The sequence below is a fragment of the Aythya ferina genome (genome assembly GCF_964211825.1).
Source record: "Aythya ferina genome assembly, chromosome: 5".
NCBI classification, from domain to species: Eukaryota; Metazoa; Chordata; class Aves; order Anseriformes; family Anatidae; genus Aythya; species Aythya ferina.
Genome location: NC_140301.1, coordinates 16,278,895 through 16,303,500, shown reverse-complemented (window position 1 = coordinate 16,303,500; position 24,606 = coordinate 16,278,895). Strand labels below are relative to the sequence as shown.

General features: G+C 46.2%; 1 protein-coding gene across 4 annotated transcripts in view; it reads left to right on the top strand.

Annotated features, from left to right (window-relative positions):
• LDLRAD3 (low density lipoprotein receptor class A domain containing 3) overlaps positions 1-24,606 on the top strand; it is a 136,831-nt gene that overhangs the window by 31,264 nt on the left and 80,961 nt on the right. For 2 of the 4 annotated variants that reach the window (XM_084519685.1, XM_084519684.1), the window contains exon 1: positions 39-162. The exons of the other annotated variants lie outside the window; for them this stretch is intronic. In XM_084519685.1, the coding sequence (XP_084375811.1) occupies positions 129-162 (34 nt within the window). In that variant the 5' untranslated portion in view covers positions 39-128. Of the gene's footprint in view, positions 1-38; positions 163-24,606 lie in introns of those variants that run through there. 4 annotated transcript variants of the gene reach the window in all.

Below are 24,606 nucleotides of genomic sequence, written 5' to 3'. Positions count from 1 at the left end.
CGCCGCCCCCGGGCCCTGCCACCACCGCCACCGCCACCGCCTCCTCCCCGCCCCGCTCCTCCCGGCCGCCGGCTGCGTGGGGGCCGGGCCGGCGGCGCAGCCCCGGAGCTGGCGGAGCGGCCGGGGCCATGTGGCTGCTGTGGCTGCTGCTGGGCTCGGCGGGTGAGTGAGGGCGGCCGCGGGGGGCTCGGCGGGAGGGAGGGAAGGCGGCGGGGCCTCCCCGCAGCGCCTGGCGGGCCGGGCTGGGGGCTGCCGGCCTCCCCTGCCCTCCCCTTCCCTCCCCTCCCTTCCCTTCCCCTCCCTTCTCCTCCCCGGTGGCAGCCCGGCCCCTGCTGGGGTCGCCCCTTGCAGGGGGTGAGCCCTCGGTCACACGGCGCGGTTTCGTTTTTTGGGGGGTGTTTGTTGTCGCGAGCAAGTTTGGAGCCTGCCGGCTCCTGCAGCAGAACTTGGCACCCCGTGGGTGTAGGGGGGAGATTGCTGAAATTGGGGAACTTCTCAGGCTGGGGGCCCTGCTCACGGGTATCCCAGCAGAGCCGTACTGGGGAGCCTGCAGGAGCAGCCTGGCGTTGTTTATCTGCCTGGTGTTGCCTCCTTCCCCACCGAGCCCCATCACGCTGCCAAACCGTGGCCCAGCTGCTCGCAGGACGTGCGGGTGCCCACCTGCTGATAGGACCTGCGTGCAGCCTCCCCATCAGGTTAACACACAGGGCTCCGTGCCCCCAGCGCCCTGTCTGGGCAGGGGGAGGCTCCCCAGACCCCATCCCGTGTCCCCTTAGGGCCCTGGCCACGCAGACCCAGACCTGTTTCTCATCTGGGACTCAGCGCCGCAGCCCGTCCGATGCTCTTGCACAAGAGTCAGGCTGCAGTTGTTTAACCAGAGCCCCTGGCTTACTTTGGGGCAGATTTAAGGAGTTTTCTGAAACTTCTTGAACGCCTTTGGTTTTGCTTTTGAAGGCCGAAGCATCGGGTCTTCGGGGATTTCTTAAAAATGTTTCTTCCTCTGTATGTTTTGGCACCCCCGTAACCTCCCCACAGGGACAGCTAGTTGGTCTTTGCCCAGCCTGCGCTCTGTTTTGGATTTTAGTTTTGATAACTCCTGAAAGTATTTCTTTCCTTTTGAGTCTGTTTTGGGTACGGATCAGAAACTTTGAAGCCCTGGGGATCAATTTCAGTTAACAAACGCTGATTCCAGTCTGCCTAAACAATTGTTCCTGCTGGCTTGCACAAGTAACTGGTGGCTTGGTTCGTGTCAGTGAAGACTTGCAAGGCAAAGTTCAATACTTTATTTGCATCTTTTTTTCTCAACAGTGTAGTTGGATTGAATACTGCTTTTGCTCCTGGAAGACCTTATCTGCATGGGAAAGGTTGTATCTTGTCACGATACCTAGTGTGAACTCACACAGGGCTGGTTTAATTTTACTGAGGGCTGATTAGAAAGAGATTGTTGATCTGCGGCTGCAACCTCTGCTCCCAGTGCAGGAGCTCCTCACCTGCCTTGCTTTCTTTTTCCACTCCCCACCTCGTTTCAAGTCCTATCAAGCTCTCACATGCGAGCACACCCAGGCTCTTTCATCTCTCTGTGCTCTTACCCATATACCCAGGTAGTGCTCGGCTCCGATCCCATCCCTCTGCCGTCTTTGTGCCGTGCTCAGACCTGGTTCCCAGTGCTTTACGGTGGCTCCGTGTCCTCTTGGGGGTTCCTGGATGTGGGTTAGGTCCACATACTTAGGAGTCACACACACTTAGCTGAATGAACTGCTTTAAAAACGTGTGATTACAAAGTGAGCTGAAAAGGAAGACTGCGTTTCTTCTGACAGCTACAAAACTTGTTCCTGTGTGGGTATGAGGTAGTCTTACAAACATCAGCCTTCAGCAGGCCGGGCAGTCAGACTGCAGGACACAGCTGGAATGCCTACGTGTGGCCTCTGGGATGTCACAGGCCATTGCAAAGACCTTTCTAAATATATAGTATAGATATTATGCTTCTTAAAATGCATTCAACCTGCTCAGCTTTAGGGGGAGGCTTTTTTGTTCTGCTCCCCCCAGTCTTTTGAGCTAATGCTGTTGGCATCCAGACCTTGTTCCATACAGAGCGTAAACGTGCAGGGCCATGTGTGCTGTCATCACAATGTGCCACTACATCTCAACAGCTTGGAAAAGAAACAACACCCCCAAAACCAAGTAGGGGTGGAAAGGTGCTGGAGAGTAATGTTACCCCCTCCATACTCTGCATTGCAATGCCCGCTAGCTTAAAACTTCCTCACACTGCAAAGGAAATACCTAGGATTTCCCTGTGCAGGTGTTCATTTGTGCTGAGGTACAGAAGTGCTGCCTTGGTGGAATTGCCTTGCTGAAAACCTCCATGTGCCGCATGGGAGCTGAAGAGCTTTACAGCTCTACTGCTGTATAAATGGAGCAAGAAAACCACTCTGTACTTGGAGACACGTCTGTCCTGTGTGTACAGTACATTTCATATTCTTGATACAGGCCTCTTAAAAACTCTCAGACTGGGACTAGTGAGTCAATAACCAATATTGTCCTCTTTCACCACGCAGGGAAGCTGCAGAGGGGTGTAGCACATGGGCATGGGAGAGATGAACAAGGATTCCTGTAGTAGCTTTGGCAAGTCAGGAAACTTGCAGCTTGGCAGACTAATGGAAGAGAGGTGTTACACAAGAGGCACTGGATATGTGCTGGAGAAGTAAACCTGGCAGCACGCATGGTGAGAGCAGCTGGAGGGGCTACCTTGGTGACAAGCTCCACGTCCCTTTTGGGGGGGATGCCTGGGATTTCTAGCAGGAGACGGGGACCACAGGCAGGTTCTCTCAGGTCACTCGCTGGTTATGGGGCGTTTGATGCCTAAAGACTTCTTTTTTAGACAACTGGTACCCTGCTCCTTGTGTTGCTGTCCGAACCACCGTGTGCTGAGAGTCTGTCACTGCTCCCTTTGCTTTTGGGGTGCGAACAGTTGCCAGGCTCCACTTTTGTAAGTACAATTCTTGATGCAAGGACTCAAGTAAGCAGATGATGAATTCGTGAGTTTCACGTTAATGTCAGGGACCTCTGATAGCGGCAGGGAAACAAACCTGGCCTTGACCAGGGGTTTGCAAGTTTCCCGTTGCTGCTGGGCTATGGGGAGTTGCAGGGCCCAGGAGCTTCCAGCCACCCTGCGTGAGACAAGGTGATCTCAGCAGTAGCCTCGGCTGCCTGGGCTTGGGAGGCTGAACGTCTGGCTGCGATGTTGCAGTCACATATTGGGATAGGAAGTGGAGCCTGTGAACTATAAAGTAGGTTGCAAAAATGCACCTTTTGTGCAAATGGGAAATAAAATGTTTAAGCTGACCATCAGTCCGCAGAGCCTGTTGCACCAAGAGGCTAGCAAGCTCTTCAGATGAAAAAAAAATCATGGTGATAGTGTGACGCGTGTTGTGACAACAGGAATTTGGCATCCCACTGCCATTTGCATGTTGACTGTCTACCAGGTGAGGAATAAAATGGCTCTTCCCTTTGCTGTAAATGTGGAAGACTGTCTAGGAGGTGATGGTTTGTTAGACAGCGATGGTGGAACGAGCAGACGTTCAGGCATCCCTCTGTTTCAGGGCAGTGGGCTGGCAAGGACTGATGCAAAATTAATTTATCACCTGGGGACAGACTTTGGTTTCTCTTTTTTGCTTGTTTGCTTAAGCCAATAAATCTGAGCAGAACAGCTTCTGTGACACCCTGTCCTGTGCTTGCTCTCTGTGCAGGCAGAAAGGCAGAAACGTAGCAGGCCTGAAAAATCTGTAGCGTGAGGCCTGTAGTGATGATAGCCGTGCTTTAAATTTCAGTATTTCTGTTGTGGGAGCTACGTGATGACTTTTGTGAGCTGGTAGGAAGCCTTGGAGGCTGTCATTGCTCGGTTGCCCTACCTGTTGCAGACAAGCTGTGGATGGTCCTACCTTTGGTGGCAGGCACTCTGCGATGAGTATTTAAACTGGTGTCTTCAGAGCCTGAACTTGGAAACAATTTTGTTGTCAGCAGGTAGGTTTTGAAGGTGAAGAAGGAAAAAAAAAATTATATCTTAGTAGCTGGTTGTTCTTTTTTTGTTGTTTTTGTTTTTTGTCTTTTAAATATTAAAGCAAAACTCTCCTGCTCTGGCAAGATCTCCTAACAAGATATGCTAAGATGCAGAATGGAATATTTCAAGTGAAACCAGTTCTAATGATGAGATGCATTTTGAAGTGTCTCTAAAATGAAAAACTGAATGACAGACTGCCCTTTGCCTGAAATGTAAGTAGATCATGGCTGAGGGTAATTTTATAGTCAGCCATTAGTGTAATCAGTTTATGGTAAATTTACTGAATGCTGAAGAATTTTTGAGGGGGAGCTTTGTATGTCATTATAAACAACAACAAAAAAAGGCAAACAGTTCTGCAGAAAAACATTTAACTAAATTAACATCTCCTCTAATGAAACTTTTAACTTACACATGATGAATGGAAGATTCAGTCTGAGAGTTTTACACTGCTTTTGGCGTGGACTGAGATTGTGTATCCAGATCCTTATTTGACAAGTAAGAACTTGTTAAGCTGCAGTAACTTGATCATGTTGAGTCTGCTATTTTTTTTTTTTTTTTATTCATGGATCTTCTTGCGCAGTAAACCTGTGAGATTAGGAGCCAGTTCAAGCAAGCCTTGTGTTGCATGCAGTGTTTTCCATCAGGTCAGAAGGGTCCTTTTCAGGGAAAAAAAAGATGATGTAATGCTAATTGGTTTAGGTGTGCGTTTGTGTGTAGTTTAATTTGCACATGTGAGGTAGTGAGGAGGTTTCTAAACAGAGCCACTGCTCTCTTTGTTCATGCTTGTTCCCAGCTGCTGGCACAGATAGCCGCATCTTGATTGCAAAGAAACCTGTGGAGTTAGATCTCCGATTGAGCTGCGGCTCACAGAAACATGCCCTTCAAAGTCTGAGAGCAGAGAGAGGCTCCCTGGGAGGGCGAGAAGTGTGTGGAGGGGCTGGGGAGAAATGTGGTAGGTAACCCGCGTGGCCCAGGTGAGTGAAATAAGCATGGAAGCGATTTGCAGGAGGGCTGCTGGTCACCACCTTCGCTTTTGCATTTCTTTTTTTGCATTTCTTTTTTTGCGTTTCTCCTGCGATGGCCGGACCAGCTGTGAACTTGAGCACAATTAAAACACACGGAGTAGAGCTGCTTTGTGCATGAGTAAGCAGCGGCGTGAGTCGCTCAGTGATACACCTCCGGGTGAGCAGGGAACCGAGGTGCAGCGATGTGGCAGTGGCACTGCTGAACTCCTCTCTGCTGTGGGGGTGAGCCTTCGCCCAGGTGTGCAGCATCAGCTAGGGCTAGGGGCTGGGGAACCCCCAGCAGATCGGGGGGCTCCTGAATGCCTCTTATCCAGGGCATTCCCATTTTAAAATGGGTATTGCACCTCTCAGGAGGCCTGTGAGGCTTCATTTATTAATGATCGTGAAGTGCTTAGGCTGCAGGTGATTAAAGTGTGCTGTTGTGTTTTTGAAATACCATTTTTTCTGTAGGGCCCAAAATACAATTATTCAATTTTTAGTGGTGTATCTTTTTTTTTTTTTTTTTTTCTTTAGCAGAGTTCCTGATTTCTTTCTTCCTTAAATTAAAGAAAAAGTCCCAAAGTCCCCATGTTCCGCACCTTGCTGTGAGTCTCTGCTGTTGTGATGTTCCCTGTCATCCTCTTAGACATTTTTATATTTGATTTGGTTTATTATGAGGGGGGGGGAAATAAATGGAGATTTGTTTTTTTCTTTGGTTCTGGGTTCTTTTTATTGTGAATATTGTTTGGAAACTAATTGGACCAGTCAAGGTAGGTTAGATGAGGTTTACTTTGAAATAACTGCATTTGTGGGATGAAGAGTTCACTCAAGAAAATGTTACTTAAAATTGGTTTTATGGGTTTTTGATCAAGAACAGCAAGGTTACTGTAGCAAGTAGGTTGCAGTCCCATTAGATATCGAAGTGTGAATTCTGCCTACTGAGTTATCACTTTCTCCTTCCTGCCCTGTTTCCTTCATTTCACAAAGTCCTTCTTCTCGCTTTATATATATTGCACAAATTTATTAGCTAAATTACGAGCAATTAAGATGACACACACCTACAGCTCCTGGCAGAGCCCCGTTGCCAGCCAAATCTGTCAGTGGAGGACGGGCGCTGTGCTGGGCAGAGCTCCTCAGCTCGTAGTGCAGCGCCTTGTTCTCCGGGCTGTGCTCCTGACCACAGCGTGACTTTCACACAGGTTGTTGTATTTTTTGGTTTTGGAAAGCAGCTCTTTGTTCCCAGCCTTCCTTTGTGCTATTGGCACTGTGGATTCCTAATTTTTGCCAGGAGCTACGTGCTGCAGGTAACTACAGACGTGCTTCTGAAGTGCAAAATAGCTCTGCTCCTTGACATGTTCTGTCCACCTGGTAGGAGTTGGGGACAACGTAAGTACTGTACTCAACACTATGAGTTTTTCTCAGGTATTCCTCTTCTCCCTCTCTCTTCTTTTTTTGTTGTTGCTGTTATGGTACAGATTCTTCAAATGGAAGAGTTTCAGGTTTAGCATAACATGAAACACGATGTAAACACACTGACATAATTATGTAAATCCCTACAATTGGCAAGTTGCACATTGTTTTCCTCTTGTAAGGCAGAGCAAGAGCTGGTAACTGGTAGCCCGGAGGGCTCTGTGTGCAGCCCACTGTGCCTCATGCTGACCCTGTGGCTGGTGCCTGCTGGTTGCTGTCACAGGGAGCGTGGTCGTTGCCCCCACGGTGGTGTTTGTGAGTTTGGGGGCTGCAACATGGCCTTCTGCTCTCGTGCTGCTGTTCTCCTGAAACAAGGGTAAGTTATGTCAGGGGCTGTGTCTTTCTATAAGCTTAAATAGCGCTCTGCGGCTAAGCCTAGCTGCTATTTCTTACACTGTGAATCCGTTTCTTGTCAGATTACAACTTTTTTCCCTTTCTTTCTCTGCCTGTATCCCTCTTCTCTCATTCTGTAGCTGCGTTTTGATGGCTTAGCCTCCCTCTGCTTCTCTCCATCCCCGAATCTTCTTACCTCCCTCCCACGTGTACATTGGTGCCCTGTTGTCTTCTTTCCTTTGTGCCTCGTGACTTCACCTGAAGTTGTACCTGTTGGTGCTGGTTCTAGGCACAGGCTTCCTCCTCATGCCATGGTACATGTACTCGCTTATAAATGGAAAGCTGACACATACACTTGTTGTTCCTATACCTACGTGCTAGGATTGTATATGTAGGAGGGCAATATGCTTCTGTAGGCCAGACTTGCAGCTGGGAGTTGTCTTTCCCTTGCCTCCTGGTGCTCTGCACCCCTCTGTGGTGCACGCTGGTGTCCCGGTTCATGTTGGTAGTGAGCAGCACGTCGAGACACTGCTTTTACTAGGCTATGCCTTCTTCATCTGCCTTCTGATTTGGATCTCACACTGTGTATTCAGCAGAATGTGGTGTCACTGGTAGAGGAACCTTTGACACACAGGATGAGCTTTTACAGTGCTGAACCTGCTCCTTTTTATCCGTCCTTCCCCTTACCCAGCGCTCTGTGAGGGCACAGGCTTGGTGCAGCTCCTGCCGTGGCTGTGGCTGGCGGTGTTTGCTCAGAGCAGGCTGCGGGGCCTCGCTCTCCCTGGCTTCTTGATGCGGTTTGACAGGTGCATTGTGCCTCCTGAGCAGATTAACGAATTGCTCGGTGATTAGTTATGAAGTTCAGTTAATATTTACTTGCCACACAGCGCAAGGTGTGCCTGTCTCAATGGCTCAGAGTTTTGTGGATGTCAGCACTGCTGGAGAGGCTGATACCGAATGTGCCAGACCGCTTCCTCGGGCTGCTCAATATGCAGAGAATATTGAATATATGCAGAGAATGTGCCAAAGCACATCAGTTCTTCGTGGATAGATAAATTAATAGACTCGGCACTTAAAACCTCGGAAGGAAACACGTTGCAGCAATGACAGTGAGCTTCAAAGGCAAACAAACTCTTCCAGCTTGCTAACCCATCTCCTGTCAGTGGCACAAGTTGTGCTTGTGGCTAGGGCTGAAAATCAGCAGTTTCCAGGGCCGGGTGGGAGTATAGGCTGCTAAAGCAAATGCTTGGTCTAACTGGAACCTGCATCACGTGCGCTTGGTCTTGAGGAGAGTGGCCGTTGACCGGAGGAGTTCGGGGCTCCCTGAGGTTTGTCAGGGTGCTGCTCTCGGGGCTGGGGATCCGACAGCCCTCCACGACCCGGACAACGCTGAGAAATGTGCCTTATCGGGGACCTGGCACGTTGTGAAGCAGAGCCCACAGCGTTGCTCGTTTGGGTGGCTGGGAAGACACAATACAGACGCTGAGATCGAGATCCGCTCAGGCTGGCAGGATGCAAACGGCGCTTGGCAAATCCTGGAGTCTGGAAGAACTGTACTTACTGCTTAATCAGTTTTAAAAGACTGTGTCATTAAACTAATTAGGCATAATTCAAAATTGGCTAACAGAAGCAACAGCAGTGTGTTTGTGTTGATTGCAGTCTATTCAAACTCGAAATAGGCTTTTTTTTTTTCTTTCTTTTAAGACAACCTTTTGAAAGGTGGAAAGAAGGTGGAGAGGGCCCAAAAAAATCCACGTGGCTGATGTTAGTTATGTGTCTTAATGAAGTGCTGGCTGAATTTCAAGTGCAGGATTGTGACCAAAATAGAAGCCTCTCTGGAACAACAGGTAGAATTGTATTAAAGCAAAAACAAAAACATGTTGAACTTTTAAATGAATAGAGCACTTGCTTCACTGTGTAACTGAGGTCTCGCATGTTAAACCTGCCCTTTATTTAATCAAGTCCTGTTGGAATTCTAATTTACGTTCTCTAAGAAATTTTTGTTTGCTGGCCCCTACTGAAAAGGTCAGATCTACCCCCACTTGTTTGGCATTTTCAATCTTGTGGATGTACCAGTTTGGATGTTAGCAAGTGTGAAAGCAGGAGAAAAAGGATGGCCTGTAATTTTTCAGTCTCTGAGCTCAAAAACAAACCACAAGTATTTGTCCCTCTTCAGTCAGCCTGAGGACTCCCCTGCTGATCTGTAAGCAGTGTGTGAGCTTCAGGAACCAATTCCTTTTTGCTTCTTGAAGAAAGAACCACCAGGTGCAAAGAACAAATCGGGAGTGTGCTTCTGGCCAAAGATCTGTGTGACTAACAGAGTGACAGAAGACGAAAATAACATTGCTGGTAGACTTCCTGGTGCTATTTATAAAGTTCATAAACGCACAAATTGGTAGTACCTGTTAAACCCTAAAAATCTTCCATGAGGGGTGTTAGCTTCTGAATTGCAAGTTTGAGGTAGAGTGCTGTTCTCAGCTCTTTTTTTCCTGTAAGGCCTGCTGGCAGCATCACATTCTGGCTTTTTTTGAAACATTTTTCAGTTGCAACCTTTATCTTCCAAAAGAGAGTCCAGAACAGTTGCAATGACCTTATTTCATACTTGAATGGCATGTCCATTAAGGATAAGAGCACAATTTTTCTTCCTCCTTCCAATTTTCATAAAACATAGAAACAAAATATTTTATAGTATGCTTTCCTCTTTGCACTGCAGCTTCACGTGAACTTTTGAAATGCCTGTCCTTTGAACAGCTAGGATATGAGTAGGTAATTCGTGGAGAATCGAGGTTCCTGGCTGTTTGCTCTCCTGAGGTAAGCTATTACCGGTATCTGTCTCTTTGTTACCTGACCAGAGACCACCCAGATTTAGGGGTACATGATGGCATTGGCTTGCACAGCTGTACCTGGTCATCAGGCTCACCTTGTATACAAGGTAGGAAGTTCCTGCTGGTCTTGCACAGACTATCCCTAGTAAAGACAGCGGGCATTTCTGCTCCGATTCCTTGAATCAGCTTTGAAAACTTCCAAGCTTTCAAAGTTAAGGGCTCGCTACTTGCTAATGGCTGCTAGATGAGGTAGACTTCAGAGTCTAATCGGATTGGGTGTCCTTAAAATTTCTAATGGGATCCTTGAAAATCTGCCAAGGGACTATCTAGGCTTTCTGATGAATTGTTTTAATGGAGCTCTGGCTTGCTATTTGGTTAACAGTCTTCAGCGTAGCCTCAGGCTGCTTACTTTCCAATTTTCTTGTGTTATCTGGAGATAAATGTCCACCTTATTGGAGCTTAATAGCCAATTAGCTGAGTGAAATAAAATCTGAAAATACAGAAAGCGGTTCTGATCACTGGCAGGATATTCTCGTCCTAGCTGAGGCTGAATCTGGAGCTGCTTGCCTGGTGACTGCCGCTGCTCCTTGGAAGTGGTCTCAGGAGGAAGCTGTGTTCAGCCTGTAAAGCACGGCTTAGCTGATTTTTCCCTGCAGTGCTGCTGCTTCATTTGTTTGCTCATCAACAGTTGCAAAATTAGACTGGCCACCTCGGTGAGCAGACTTTCCCATTTAAGAAGCAATCAACGTGACTTCCTCTGGGTCTGTATAGAGCCCGAAGAGACCTACATAAGGCCTGTCAGATCCAGTTAAAATTAAACCTGCATGGCTTAGACTTCTGAAATATCTGGTGATTATCTCCGCTTTGGGCAGGAAGCACATCTGGTAGGAGATATGTCAAAGGGAAAGTGCCTTGGGAAGCAGAGCCCTCCTTCCACCTTTTCAAACACCCAGCTCCTTGTACTGGCAAGGGCCAGGTTTGCAGACTTGAGCATTTCAAGCGACTGTATTCCTGTAAGAAACCTAACTTGGCACAGATTTAGGAAGTATTCCAGTGTTGGTTCAGTTTGGAAGGACTGCGTTGGCCTGTTTTGGAAAAAATGTGCTATTGGAGTGCTGTAGTGAATGTTTTGGTTAGAGAGCGCCTGGAGTGAGAGCAAGCTCAGCTGTCAAAATCAAACCCTCCGTGTAAGCAGCTATAGGAGGAGCCAGTCATTGCACGTTTCCAGGGCGAAATTGTTTTGGAGAAGGTGAAACATACAAATTCCTCTGTTTTTAAACAAGCTTCCCGGGTTGTTCCTTTCTCCTCCAAAGCACGCCCAACATTAAACACAAGTGAGTGTCAGTATGTACACACGCAACAGAAAACCAAAAATTAACACCGTAGCAGGGGCCCAGTGAGCACAAATAAAAGAGGGCAGGTAATTTCTGTGTGTGCAATGACTCGAATTTACCAGGTTCAGGGCTCTCTTCCCTCTACAGTCACTGTGCAGGCGGTCTCGTTGGTAGTTGGGCAGGCGGGGGCTCAGGAGGTGAGGTTGGTGTGTTGTAGGGGGCTGCTTGTTTCTGAATCACAGTCCCTGAACGGGGTTTTAGCTGCATACCTGCTCCCAGATTTCTGCATACGCCTTTGCATGTTTACTACCGAGGAATAAATTGTTCAGGATATGGCTGTGGGCTTTTGATATTGATACGCTGCGCTTCTTTATGATGCTCCTTCAAAAGCAGTTTGCTTATTTGGAAAGCTGCTGATCAGTATATGTCTTCAGGTACCCATCTCCTCAGCATCTCAGCAGCATGGAAACATAAATTATGGATGCCTGCAGCATTCCCGTGGGATAGGAGAGCATTAGTAATCGTTAACAGATAAAGAAAGCTGAAGCCAAGGAAAGCAGAGTAATATGATCACACGAGACATCTGTGGAAGGGCTGAACCCTGTCTCCGGCCTTCTCAAATTCCACCCAGAGAGCTGCCCTTTCCTGAAAGGGATCCTGTCGGCGAGGCTGGGCTGTGCCACAAGTCCTGGCATTAATCTGCCTCCTCCTGGAGTCACAGCGCTGGCATTCCTGCCGGGGAGCGGGTCAGGAGTTGTCACACTCGACATGGGTCAGAGGAGATGGGGCTGCCGGCCTGAGGGGCTGAATCCGCCCTGGGCCCGGCTCCGCGCTGCTTCTGAGGGTGAAGCTCCAGGAGAGGCTGAAATAAGCGAGCATAGACAGCGTGTGGGGCTGGCAGCTCCACAGGTTGGGTAACACGCTGTGAGGTGAATGTCCACGTCACCCGCTGCCTGTTTGGTTTTAATGGTACAACTAAATAAAGGAGCAGGAGTGAGGTGTGGTGGGAGTGGACAGAGTTATCTTTCCTACATTACTTCCATGCATTAGTGATGGAAATGGGCCTGTGGGGCATTGCTGGCAGCCTCAAGTGGCTGGCAGGACTTTTTTGAATCCAAGACTCAATTCCTTATCTTTCTGGGCTCGTAGTTGTATTTATTTGCATTACCCAAAATAAACCAACCTAATTTGCAGGCATGCTCTGCACAGACTTGAAATTTCTTGAAATAGTAGGGCTTCAGGACCACCTTCTCTTCCTCAGGGCAAATCCTGCCACTGAACATATGTTGCAGATCACATTTTAAAAGTGTTTTTTTTTTTTTTTTTTTTTTTTTTCCCCTGCCCTTTCCTTTGAACAACACTCTTCTTTCCTCTGAAAAAGTGGTAGGTTGTAGTATTTATCGAAATCACTCAATTTGGTACGTGACGCACTCGCAGTGCCTCTCTGAAGTGCGAATTTTTTACAAACGGGGAGAGTGGGACACAAATCAGGGTGTTGTGTGATCGTCTACAAACAGAGCTGAGATAACAGCCCGGAGAGCACGGCGATCCCTGGCAGGCACAACGTGAGGCGAGGCGGCGTGCTGTGCCTCCTCGTGCCTCGCCTCAGAGGGCGGTGCCGTTCACCCACCTCAGTTCCTTTGGTTTCATGAACGCAGGTAAGTGCTCAGTTCCTCAAAGCGAGAGCTATCAATAATTCATTAGCACTTAATTGCTGGAGCTGGTTTCTGATTGATTTGGTAAGTGGGACGTGAGGAAATGGAAGCGTCCCCTGTCAGCCTCGCTCCGCTGCGTTGGCAGATGCTTCACGGGGGAGTTGTCCATGTGCCTTCTTAGTCTTCTTCCTTGCAACTTTTATTTTTATTTTACCCTTTTTATGTGAGGATCACACTTCAGACCCCCCTGTCAGACACAGCCTGGGAATCAGGGAGGTTCTCCTCCCTAGCTGTCAGCATTGCCCAGCCGCGCCAGCCTCCTGCATGGCGAACGGCAGGTTTCTCTTCTGGCAGCAGGTTGGATGCTGGAGAGGGGAACTTGAAAATAGATGTCCAGGAAAATGCGTGGTACTTGTTTTTATTAGCGTAGGGTTGTCTCTGTACCATGCAGGATATGGAATAAAACAGAAATGAGGAAGCGGTGTGATAGTCTTACGCACCTAGAAATGAGAGGTGGGAAAGGACTTCTGGTTTGTCCGAGTAGTTTATTTCCTAGTGCTACTGTAAGCTTTTTTTTCTTTTCCCAGCTCATTGTCCTGTCCAAAGGTAAGCGGGTACACCAGGACTTGAATCACGTTATCTTCTGATTGCTTTTAGTTCGTTATCGTAGAGAATCCAAACTGCTTAACACCTGGGTAGGACTCAGCCATGTGAATCCTTCCCAAAGGCTGTGCTGCGTCCTAATAAATAGCACAGTCTCCAGAGCATGTGTTTTATCTGAGTCTGGTTTGCCCAGGAGGCACTGGAAGGGAATGTATTGCTTTTTTTTTTTTTTTTTTGATATGAACTTACATAGATTCCAAACAGATCTATCTCTATCTGAAACACACATCGAGAATTAGTTTATGATTGTTTTGTACATCTTTGAGGCTGTGTGTCCAGATTTTTCTGCTCTTCAAATGAGCCTACACAAATGTGTTTCAGTGGGTCAACTCCCTGTTTATATATCAACAGCCTGATTTTCAGAAAGGAGTCTTTTTTTTTTCAGGTGTCTTTAAACTTCATGGAAATGACAGGGCTGGAGAGAACATCATTGTCACTGAGCTGCTTTGTGGGATTTCCTAAAGATTACTTCATTTCTTCAATTTCCAGTCAGCAAGTTGTCTTTAAAAAAATGTTGGCTTCTAAAACCATATTTCAAAAGATGAAATTTCATTGAAACGGAAGGAAGTTAATCATTTCAGCCAGCTGTAATTTGTTCTGTTCACACAGTGTCACTCTTACCTCTCTTCAGGGGAAGAAGAGAGTAATTGGACATAAAAGGTGCTGTTGCTTCGAGTGAAGCTGCTGTAAAAACTGGGAGTTTGCCTTGCGTTTGGTGTGGATGGGATGTTGCAAGCAGGTGTGTACCTGCATGGTGTGTTCCTAAAGCTGTGGACAAGTTTTAGCATTGTATTGTTTTCCCTATCTTAGTTTTCCTTTATATTTTTCAGCTAGTCCATTGGATATAGAAGGCAAGATCTATGCATGTCCATGTTATAGACTAAATCGTGTTCGAATATGTGCAAATTAGTTGCATAGGAGGCTAGGAAGATGGGAAAGACGTATAATAATCACATTGCCTTTTCTTTTTCTTTTTGAGTGGTATATATTTAAGTAAAATGAATTCAGTTTATTAATAGACCTTCACACGTTAGCCCTTTCTTGAAGGGACTAACTGGTGAACAAAAGAGAAGCCCTGTTGCTCAAGCAGAAAGCAAAGAGTAGAAGAGCAGTGCTTTCAGTATAATGGACAACCGTGCAGTTAGTTTTTCCTGCAAATGCTCCAGTTACGTGGCCATTAGCAGTTACATGATTAATGAGGCACTGCTGAAGGAAACCACTTTGGGCTCTCCCCTCTGTGTGGCAGGAGCCCCTTCCAGCCGAAGCGGTGCGAGGTGCAGACCGGCTTTCCTCGGACTCGCAGAGGAGAACGGGGTGAGTTGTCGGTGTCTTTCACAAACCTCAGCACTTCTAGTTCTTGAATTTTCTTCTACACTACCATGACCGTGGGGCATCCTCTTCCATGCAGGCCAGCATGGGGCTGTGGGTTGTCCAGCCAGGTTGCTGCCTCCTGGCCGTGCTCGTCCTGTGCCCTGGGCAGTGCCGTGTGTTGTCTCCCACGAATGTCAGGGTTGGAGTAGCCGTCCTGTTGAGTTGCTGTGGCAGTGTGTCACACAGCATTAGCCTTTCTGAGGACCATGAGGAAAGGAATGTTTAAGAGGAGAGCGTCCCTTTTTGGAAGCATCTTAAAGGACAGTGACATTTTTCTTTCATACAAGATTAAAAAAGGTCCCTAATTCATGGTCTGTGTCATCTAAACGCAGGATTCTTCATCTCAGCCAAGTATTTTTGCTTTTAAAGGTTGACTTCTGTGCTAAAGTACTGATCTCCATGCACTTTGTGTCACTAGCACGTTACAGAAGTAGAAGTGAAAGGTAAATTTAGGGAAGATTATGTCTAATTGTGCTAAATGAAAGCCCCCTCCTACTTCCTTTGTGGGAGGAAAATTGTTGGTGCTTAAGTCTGCTCCTTTTCACTTTTTCCTATTTGCCTTGCATCTTGCCTGAAGTACTGGATCTCTTTCTTAAGCTTTTAACTAATTTTCAGAATTCACAGCAGGGTCTGCTGCCTCAAAGAGCTTTGTACCCTACCAGTTTCTGTGATCCTAGTGAAGCAGATTCAGAGAAGAGAGAAAACCTCAGTATCGATGGTCTCAGTTTACCAGGCTTTTTTTTTTTCTTGTCTTGAGGAAAAAAATTAGTTCTGGTGACAGCATCGACGCTCCGATGTGATGGCTCACAGAAATGCAGAGGCACGAGACCTTTGCTGCCAGCCTGTGTGAAGTGGGGTGTGAGAGGCTTGCTGGTGGTCTGTTTTTTTTTGGCAGTGGCTGTCAGTCTAGCACAATCACCTGCAGAGTGCCCTTAAACCATCCATTATGTACAGTTCTCATTGTCTTCTGAATTTCTTGTAAGGTGTTGTAATGTGTGGGAAGGACAGGAAGGAAAGTGCCAATGTGCATGTAAGTGGTAGCAGAGGGCTGTAGCCAGAGCTAGCCAGTTACTGATTTGAACACGGTTGTTAGAAAGAAAATGCGCTCAGGTTGTCCTTTATTCCAGACGTGTCTCTTCCTTCTTGCCTCATCTTTCCCAGATTTGATAGCTGCTTTGCAGAAATCTTGGCATTGCTCGGCACAAGCAATTCTCTGCTCATTGACCTAAAAGAAATTACTGTTGAAATTCAGCAATGCACAAGCTGTGCTGCCTTTGTCATCATGCAGTAAATACAGTGGGTTTTCTTGTTATTATTTCTAACCAGAGGTAGGGAGAAAAATAAACAAACTTTCCTGAAACGTGATATACCTTTCTTTTAATTCTGATTAATCAAATAACATTCTCTACCAGTAAAATAAACACAACGTGTGAGACCCACCCAGTTAAATTTACACCCTGCAATTTTCAGACATTCATTGCCACTAAATGGCTGGAGTGACTGGAGCCAAACACACCTGCTTTGCAATTACATCCGCTGGGTTGGTATTTGTGGCAATGCCCAGCTAAGCCAATGAGATGCAAAATTAAAAATTAACTCTTAATGGCAGCATGCTGAAACTGCTTCTTCGTTAGCATATTCATTAAGGCATTGAGGAGCCCTTTTTATGGTCCATCTCAGGAGCTACTGCAAGTGATGACGCTTGCTTTCCTAGAACCTTGACGAAAGATTGGGAAGTCCATACACTTAGTGGATCCCAAGTCTCAGTTTGGTTTTATTTGAAACTAAGCACATCCTGTTATGGAACCAAGCAGACAGGCATTTTGAGATCAAAAACTTCAATATTGAATATTTAGAAGCCATGTCTTCTGCCAAGGTATCTTGAGTTCCCTGTAATATTATTGACTTTCGATTTTGTTGAAGGTTTTTGCAAAATTCTTGAGTCTGTTCTCTCCAGGCCCCACCTGCAACTGCAGGCACTTCCCCAGCTTGTTGGTTTGCTTCACAGCTCCTGGAGTTTTCCAGTCTGGTGTTGTGTGTCAGGACATGCCTTTGCCCCATCTTCCTTGGAAAGTACGACTTGCAGCCTGCATGAATATGACAGATGCCAGGGGGCAGGTGGAGCTTTTGGGGATCATTTAACCAGCAAAATGATGCATGAAGCTATAGCAAGGTTTGAGAGATTCCCTGCATTTTGTTTTGGCGCATTTTAAGGATACCTGATGCAAAAAAAATGTTGAGTGAAGTCTTAAAAGGTGGGAGCGGTTTTGTAGTTAACCAGAAACTTGTTAATTTGTGTTAACTCACTGTCTGTCCCATTCTTGGTCCATCCTACTAAAACACATGCAGGTTTGGAAGCTGTGTGTGGTTGAAGTGAGGCACCCAAAATATACGGATAATTCTTCCTTAGCTGGAGTGTACTATGAGAGTTTTCAAGATTTTTTGTCTAATAGGCACCTTGAGTGTGGTAGCATAACTTTTTTCTTATTTTTTTTTTCTGAGGCCAGGATTGGTATTTAAGAAGCGGGTACTACTTTTCTTTATTGGATACTGTTCAGAGGATTTCAAGAAATAAAGGAAATGGAGTTGGCAGGAATCAAAGAAAGTGGAAAAAGAAGAAAGCTGTTACGTCACGCAGACTAAATCCTGAACTGTTTCTTTTGTGGCTCCAGAGACTTGGGCCAGAGCTCTGCCACAGTTGCCTCCAGCTCTCTAGGGGGAGCGTTCAATTTTCTCATTTCTTTCTCAAACTTTCTCAAAAGTTTTTATGCTTTATGCTAAATCTTTTCTGCTCATCTTTGTCCCAGTATTCTTCACTGTGGTGTTAAACGTAGCAACTGTTGAAAGAGCCAAAATCCCTAACTGCATGTATTGCAAACGAGCCCGACTCCACTGCAAGCTTGAAAGCATTTTGTAATATATGGTACGCATGGATGGTGTCTTGCTGTGGCAGTGTTTGCTGGGAAGAATCGGTCACAACTGCCTCCCAAAAAGATGGCACACCCACGCCGCCCACCCCACGTTAACTTCCCCTCTGCCTGGGGGCACTGCACGGGCTCCGCTGTAAGGGAGAAACATAATTCCTCTCAGCTTCTGCTACAGCGAGTAAGTGAAATAGATAAGGTGAAACTAAACTCATGTGAAAGGAATGAGCCTCTCACTTCAATATAATCCCTGCTGTGTATCTTCCTAACAGCATGTTTCCCATTGACAAAATGCAAATGCCATTTATTTTTCTGCTATTGATTTGCTTATAGAAAGCAGCAGCAATCTAATCCATGCAGCAAATTCTGAGTCGCTTTATCTTCTGTATATATTTTTATTATTACTGCATAGAGCACATCAAAGAACTCGGTTTGAACGGGAGAAAATCACATTTTAGATAGGTAGTTATAAAAACTGTTATTTTTCACTTGAAGTGATTATTTTCTAGGTCTCTGGTAGTGATTATGGGAAATTCCCAACTTCAACTAAATAACCAGTTGTGTACATCTGTCATGCCCATGTCCCATCCTATTCTCCCATTTAACTTGCTCTGAGGCTTGCTGAGTGGAGGACACAGGACCAGAGCTACCAGAAAGGGGCAAATGTGCACCATCTTTTGTAAAAGAAACCTCTCAAAAGTAAAAAGTAAAAGCGAAGTCTCTTTGGATAGATCCGGGATATGATGTTTGAAGAGGCTTGGGCCTTGTGATGTCTTGCTGATGAGTCAAACCAGTATTCGAGCAGCAATCTCCAAAATATCATTGTGAGAACAATGAGAAAGTCCTAAACTGTCTAAGAGTGGTGTTGGCTGTGCCATGGCTTGCCATGTTTTCAGTGTAGGGTGGCTAAAAATTAGCTGTTGATAACCCAACCTGGTGATCCTCTGAAATCACGGCTCTGTTTTTGCTTGTTACTTCAGAATTGTTTTTTTGAAAGGTGCTTCTGTCCATTTCTGTGTTATCCATGTTGCACTGGAGAGGAACAGTTTGCCTTTCCCCTTGAAGCTTCAAGGATACTCTCAGTTCCCCTTGCACCGTGTTCTGTCACCCAAGCCATGTGGCATTTCCAGGTCCGTGTTTGGCCTTTTTTTTTTGGTCTCATCTCTCTGTTGGATTTACATCCCTGTTTGAAGAGGTTTACCTCTATTTCCAGCTGATGTTCTTTCCAGGACCAACACCACCCTGTCTCCACAGGTGGCGTGCTGCCACAGGCACCTAGCACAGTCCCTCTGCTCCTCCCAAACTGTTGCCTTTCCTCAGCTCTGATTGCCTGCTGCTGACTGGTCCCCTAACTTTAGCAGTCGTTTCTACGTATTGTTTGGAAAAACATTCTTGTTCCTCTTCCAGGCTTTTTTAGCAGCCTCAGGAGAGAGGTTTCTGGTCTCCTTGTTTCTGTTCTGAGGCTGGGACTTCAAAGCAAGAGCCGCGTTGCCTTCCCAGGGCAGGGGAGCCTGCGGATCTCTCTCTCTGCACTCCGATTAAAATCTTGGTTATCTGTCATCAATCTCCTCACACTTGGAAATTAGCTCAGTGCTGTTGAGTGAGAGGCTATGGGCTTTTTCCTTCGTGTTAAGGACATGGTCGCTGTTTTGTTTTGTCACCCTGGCCTGTCTGGGCCCTGAGGCGGGCCCTTCTCCTGCCAGCCCACAGCCACAGTGCTCCCCTTGTTATCACTGCCACTTACTGTCCCGTGCAGTTGTGCTTCACTGATGTGCAGTCAAGTCCTAAGTGAATAAATCAGAGGAGAATATTATCAGAAATTCATTGTTTTGTTTGCTCTGCTGCCTTTCGAATCACTTCATGCCTACACTGAGTTTGCTTTCAGAGCCCGGCGTGGTGCCCTCTCCCCATAGCTGCCATCCTGGGCAAGGTGTCAGTGTGGGATCCCAGCCTCCTCCACCTGCGGGCTTACTGGGACACAGCACAGCTCGTCTGCTTCTGGCACGCAGCTGCCTTCCTTGCTGGGAAAGGGATTTTGATATGCAGCTGCCAAGACGATTATTGCTCTTGAAAACTGCTCACCGCTTAAAGAAGAAATTGGAGCATGGTTGTTAGGGACAAGCAATTTTATTAGACTAAGTGATGCCTTTGGGGTTGAAAAATGCAGAACTAAGAACTAGAGGCTTTTGTGATATCTTCATTCAGGCTTGCTGCCACCTGTATAGGAGTTTGCGCAACAGGATATCAAGAGGGAAGATGAGCTTATAGCCAGGGAATGGGGAAAAACGGGGACTACTGAGCTCTGATTCAAATCAGCTTAAGCTGTTGAGGAGCTGTACCTTTAGCTAGCTAAGCACAGCTGTGTACAAGCAGCAGCTACGGTAGGTTTGCCATCATGCTTCTGCCACTGACCAGCATCATTCTGTAATGTCATCCTTTGCTGTGTTTGGAGTCTAAGGTCTCTGGAGGTGCACAAGTTGTTTTATTCTCCTTGGTGGGAGAAATATTCTTCTGCTTACCAGTCATCAGTTTCTCTGAGCCACTTACAACGTGTAGCTCATGCTTAAACTGCCTTCACTTGCAGAAGTTGGTCCTGTGTGTGATTGGTGCAGTGATCTGGGAGAAAGGAGAGCAGAAATAATGAACTTACGAGTGGCTGTTTGATGGAGAAGGGGCAAAATGATATCTCCCTAGCACCCTTCTGATGGAGCAGATCAGCATTCTCCTTTGTTACTGCTCTTCATTTTCTTTCCTCTATGTTCTTCTCTTATTGCAAATTCAGGCACTGTTGCTTTCATATGCTGGGGTGTAGAGAGGGCTAGTGCTTCCAGGATGAGCTACCAGCACTGAAGATCTACAGTGCTTTTTATGCCTGTAAATTACAGCACACTGAAACCATTTGATGTCATGAAATGCCCCTAGAGCATCTGTAATAAGAGTTGTTTTGTTTATTTTTTGTTACTGTCCTTTACTGGTATAGGTTCACAGTTAACTGTTCCCCCTCCTTGCTATTACTTCTCATAGGAGCATCTTTTAAGTTACTGTTACATGGCACAACAGCACAGATTGAGCTAGCACTTGAAAGTGGGGAAATAAACTAATACTGAAATAAGTTGTTTTCTCCAGACCTAATGGCCATAGGACTTTTCTTATGTCTGGTGTAAGCCTGACCTACCAGAGCCTGTTCAGCTAGTGAGGCTGGACGAGTTTGCTAATAGTCATCTGTGAAGGTGCCTAAGTACAGGTGATTCAAGACACGTTTTTAAGCAAGAAAATGTGGTTAACAACAGCTTTTTATGACCTGTTGCATCTGTGTAGTGCAAAAAACCCCGAGAACCAACCTTGTAGAAGTAAGTCTCAAAGAGCAATTAAAAACCTTTGATCTTCGAATATAGTGGTTCAGACGTTGTGACTGGGAAACTTAAGCCTAATTGTTCTAGGTAGGTGTGTTGTTCTTCTAATTTTATTTCTATTGACAATGCAATATTGTGTGAGGGAATTTAAACTTAGCCCCTTCCGATTGTTAGGAAAACACAGCAAAAAAGAGCTCAGCCCTTGTTGTTAAATGGAATTCCCACTCACCAGGTTTGTTGTTACAGGCTATTTGGTTAATTTTGGTCACTGAGTTCACTTTTTCTCTGGATCTGCAGACCTGCTAAGGCGGTGTTTGAAAACTGTTTCTTCAGCTACTTGTCTCAAAAGCATGTACCCAAACTGCACTGATGGGATTCCTCCAGGCTTTGCAGCCCTTCATCAAAATTCCTAATATAATTTCTGTTCAAACTTTGTTCTTCTTCTTTTTTCTTCCTATAATTTAACTGAACAATGTATTTTACTATTTTCTTAATCTTAGTGTTCACGTAGTATGAGATTTACTGTCCTGCTCTGACAGCTGTCCCTACCGGTTTACACAAGCTTATGATTTACGCTGGGCGATGCTGTCGGAAGCGTCCTGCTGCCAAGGAAAACGTAAAACAAAGAGGGCTGTGTTTGCTGGGAGAACAAGTAGCTTGAACCTAGACACAACAGCAGAAAGTGACTATATACAGATCTGTACGTAGCAGTTCGGTTTCATCACGCATGAATATTTAAAGGATTGATTTATGGGTGACTGCTCAGGCCCTGTGCTGCGAGAGCATTTTAAAATTTTATGTTCTGTTGTGTTTTGCAGACAGAATGGAGTTGTCTCGGTGGTCTGCAAAATAAAGGCAAGCGTGTATTTCATTTCTTAGGGAAGGAAGATCCTTGAATAAACTAAGACTCAGTGGTAGTATTCTTCCCCCCCTCTAAGACGTTTATCTGTTGATAGGAGCCTGTTTCTTCTCTCCCCTCCCTATCAGTAGGCCAGGCAAGATTAGTCCTCTGACTTCCTGCTCTTGAAGAAAGGAGAAAAGAATCGGCCTGGAAATCTTATCGTGAGGTGGATGTGGACCATGAGTATGTTTCTCTCACCATATCTTATCAGCAGAGCAAGCAGCGAGATGAGACTGGTGGAAGGAGCTTCCACGTGAAGAGCTGCTGTAGATAGAGGAATGTAAGGCTGCCCCGACCGCGAGCGCTGTCGGTCCGCCCAGAAGGGGGGCTGCAGCCTCTGCGGTGGGTCAGATGGTGGGGGCCAACTTCCCAAATTGTGGAGGCTGGGAGCTTGAGCATGAGGTCTACTAAACTGAGATTTTCTGTAATCCTATGGGGGGAGTTCGATATGAAGATGTGATAAGATCAGTTGTTTGGAACATAAACAAGAGTGGGATTACTTACTCTGTACACTCTCTTTATGTCCGTGCCCTGTAAGAGAGTAATTTAGGCTGTGGTTTCAGGATGACTAGTACCAGATGAGCAGATAGTGCAGGCTTGCTGCAGACAGCCTATCTGTTCAGTTAGATAACACGCAGCAGCGTTGGCTCTGGGAGGACAGATGATGTTGAAGCGATCACAAAGTTTACTTTTTTTGCTGCTCTCCCCATCAAGCTGTACAAAGTTGGGTTGATGATGAACCAGAGCATGGAGCTGGTGTGGTGGCACTCAGCTTCCTTCTGTCAGACGCTCAGTTCCCTCTAGGCTTGTTTCTGGGGGGCTGCTCCGTGCGCTGGGGGGCTGCCTGCTTTTGTTCAGCTGCACTGCTGGAATCTCCTTTGTGCCACTGAGTGTTACCTGCTCTTTTGTGAAAGGGGATGGGAACCTGTGGGTGAGATGAAATGATAAAAGATTGAGTGTTCCGTAACCTGAAGAGGATGGCTGGTGGAATATATTCTTTGTGCTTCATATTATTATTTTGTATTGTGTTAACTTTCCGTTGAAGTGCCCAGAGGTAACAGAGACTTTCAGCTCTTCTGAAAATATAAAGAACACGTAATTAGGGAAAATGTTTCCAACAATTAACATCCTCTGGATTGGAGGGTGCTGTGTAGGTGCCTGTGCCAATTTGCTGTTCAGTCATGGTTTTCGCAGCTTGCTTAAACTCACTCGGGGTGGAACTGGAGAGGAGTCTGGGAAAGACAAAACAATCCTAAATTTGGAGCATTGATCTTGCTCTGGGGGTGTGGTGCGTGTCTGGGGATCTTGCTGGGGAATGCTCCTTCTTCAGGGTGTACCCAGCTCAGTAATCTAAGTAGTTTCGCCTCTCCTCCTCTTCATCCTCTGTTGAAACTTGTGCTAGTTTGGGGCTGTGGATGCAGTCCTTGTTCACGCTGTGAGCCCACAGACCTGGGAGATGCATTATTGCTGCTGTGTACTCAGCAGCTGCGCTGCAGACAGACAAATACAGGGGCTCCAGGGAAATGCCCAGTCCCCCAAAGATAGGATCCAGCCACCGAGGCTGTAGGATTAAAATAAACTTGTTCACCTCAGCTTCCTTTCTGCACTTGGTGTTGCAAGGAAAAAGCAAGTGGTTGTTTGTTAGGGAGTGATTTAGAGGGCTATATTTAATTCAGGATTTCACATGGCTGAGTGCTGAATGGCAGCCACCTGCTACGTGGAATGTGCCAATTGCCTCAGCTAGTACCTTGGGATGTTTAGAAAGAGATATCCCTGTTATATTACCTATGGTGGAGCTGGTGATGTGTTAATTGCCCTCCAGTTCAATAAAAGGTGTCTTGCTGTGAGGAATTAGCAGGTCAGGGATGGGCATCCACTAGTAGACTGAATTCCTCAGCGCTGTATTTCTGTATAAATTGAAAAAAGCTACCCGTTCCATAGAAATGCTGTTTGCATTGACTTTGGTTTGCCTTGGAAACGTTTGGTGTTTTCATCAGAAGTACCCGTAGGAATTTCTGCTGCTTTGGCTGGGCCTGATCTATTTTTAAGTCTTGAAAATGCTGGGTACAGAACTTACTGCATCTCAGAGATCACAGCTGGAAAACTGAGGGAGGGGAAGCTGAACCGAAACGGCGAGCAGTTCCTCGAATTAATCACTAACTTACCTGCTGCTCCAGCGAAGAAACATTTTTGAGAACTTGTATTGCAGTGGAGCTGTCAATCTGTCTTTACAAATAACCCTCATAACTTCTGATGTTGTGTAAGCAATGTAATCATCAGGCAGTTTAAATGAGGATAGGGGAGGATAGGGATTAAAATTGTTCAAGGGGATTTGAGTTGTCAGATAATCACTGGCAGGTGTCCTTTACTCCTGACAGATGGCTTAGGTGTTGTCAATGGTTTTGCAGCAGAGCAAGAACGAGCTTGTCTTACTCTTTACTTCCCAAAGCCATCCTGAACATGCACCGGGATGGTTTTCTTCTCTTCTGGCAAGGTATGTTTGCAGTAGCACATAGGAAAGCAAATCATGCCGAAGACAAGCATTTATGGGGATTTATGAGGTGTACACATGCAGCTGCAAACAATTGTTTGGGGTTTATGTAAGAGATGAAAAATAAACTGAGTTCTTGTAGTGTATGTATCCTCATCTGCCAGTGCTGTTAGTGGACACTTATGCTCCATGTACTTGGATCCAGCATGGGACATGCTCTTAAAA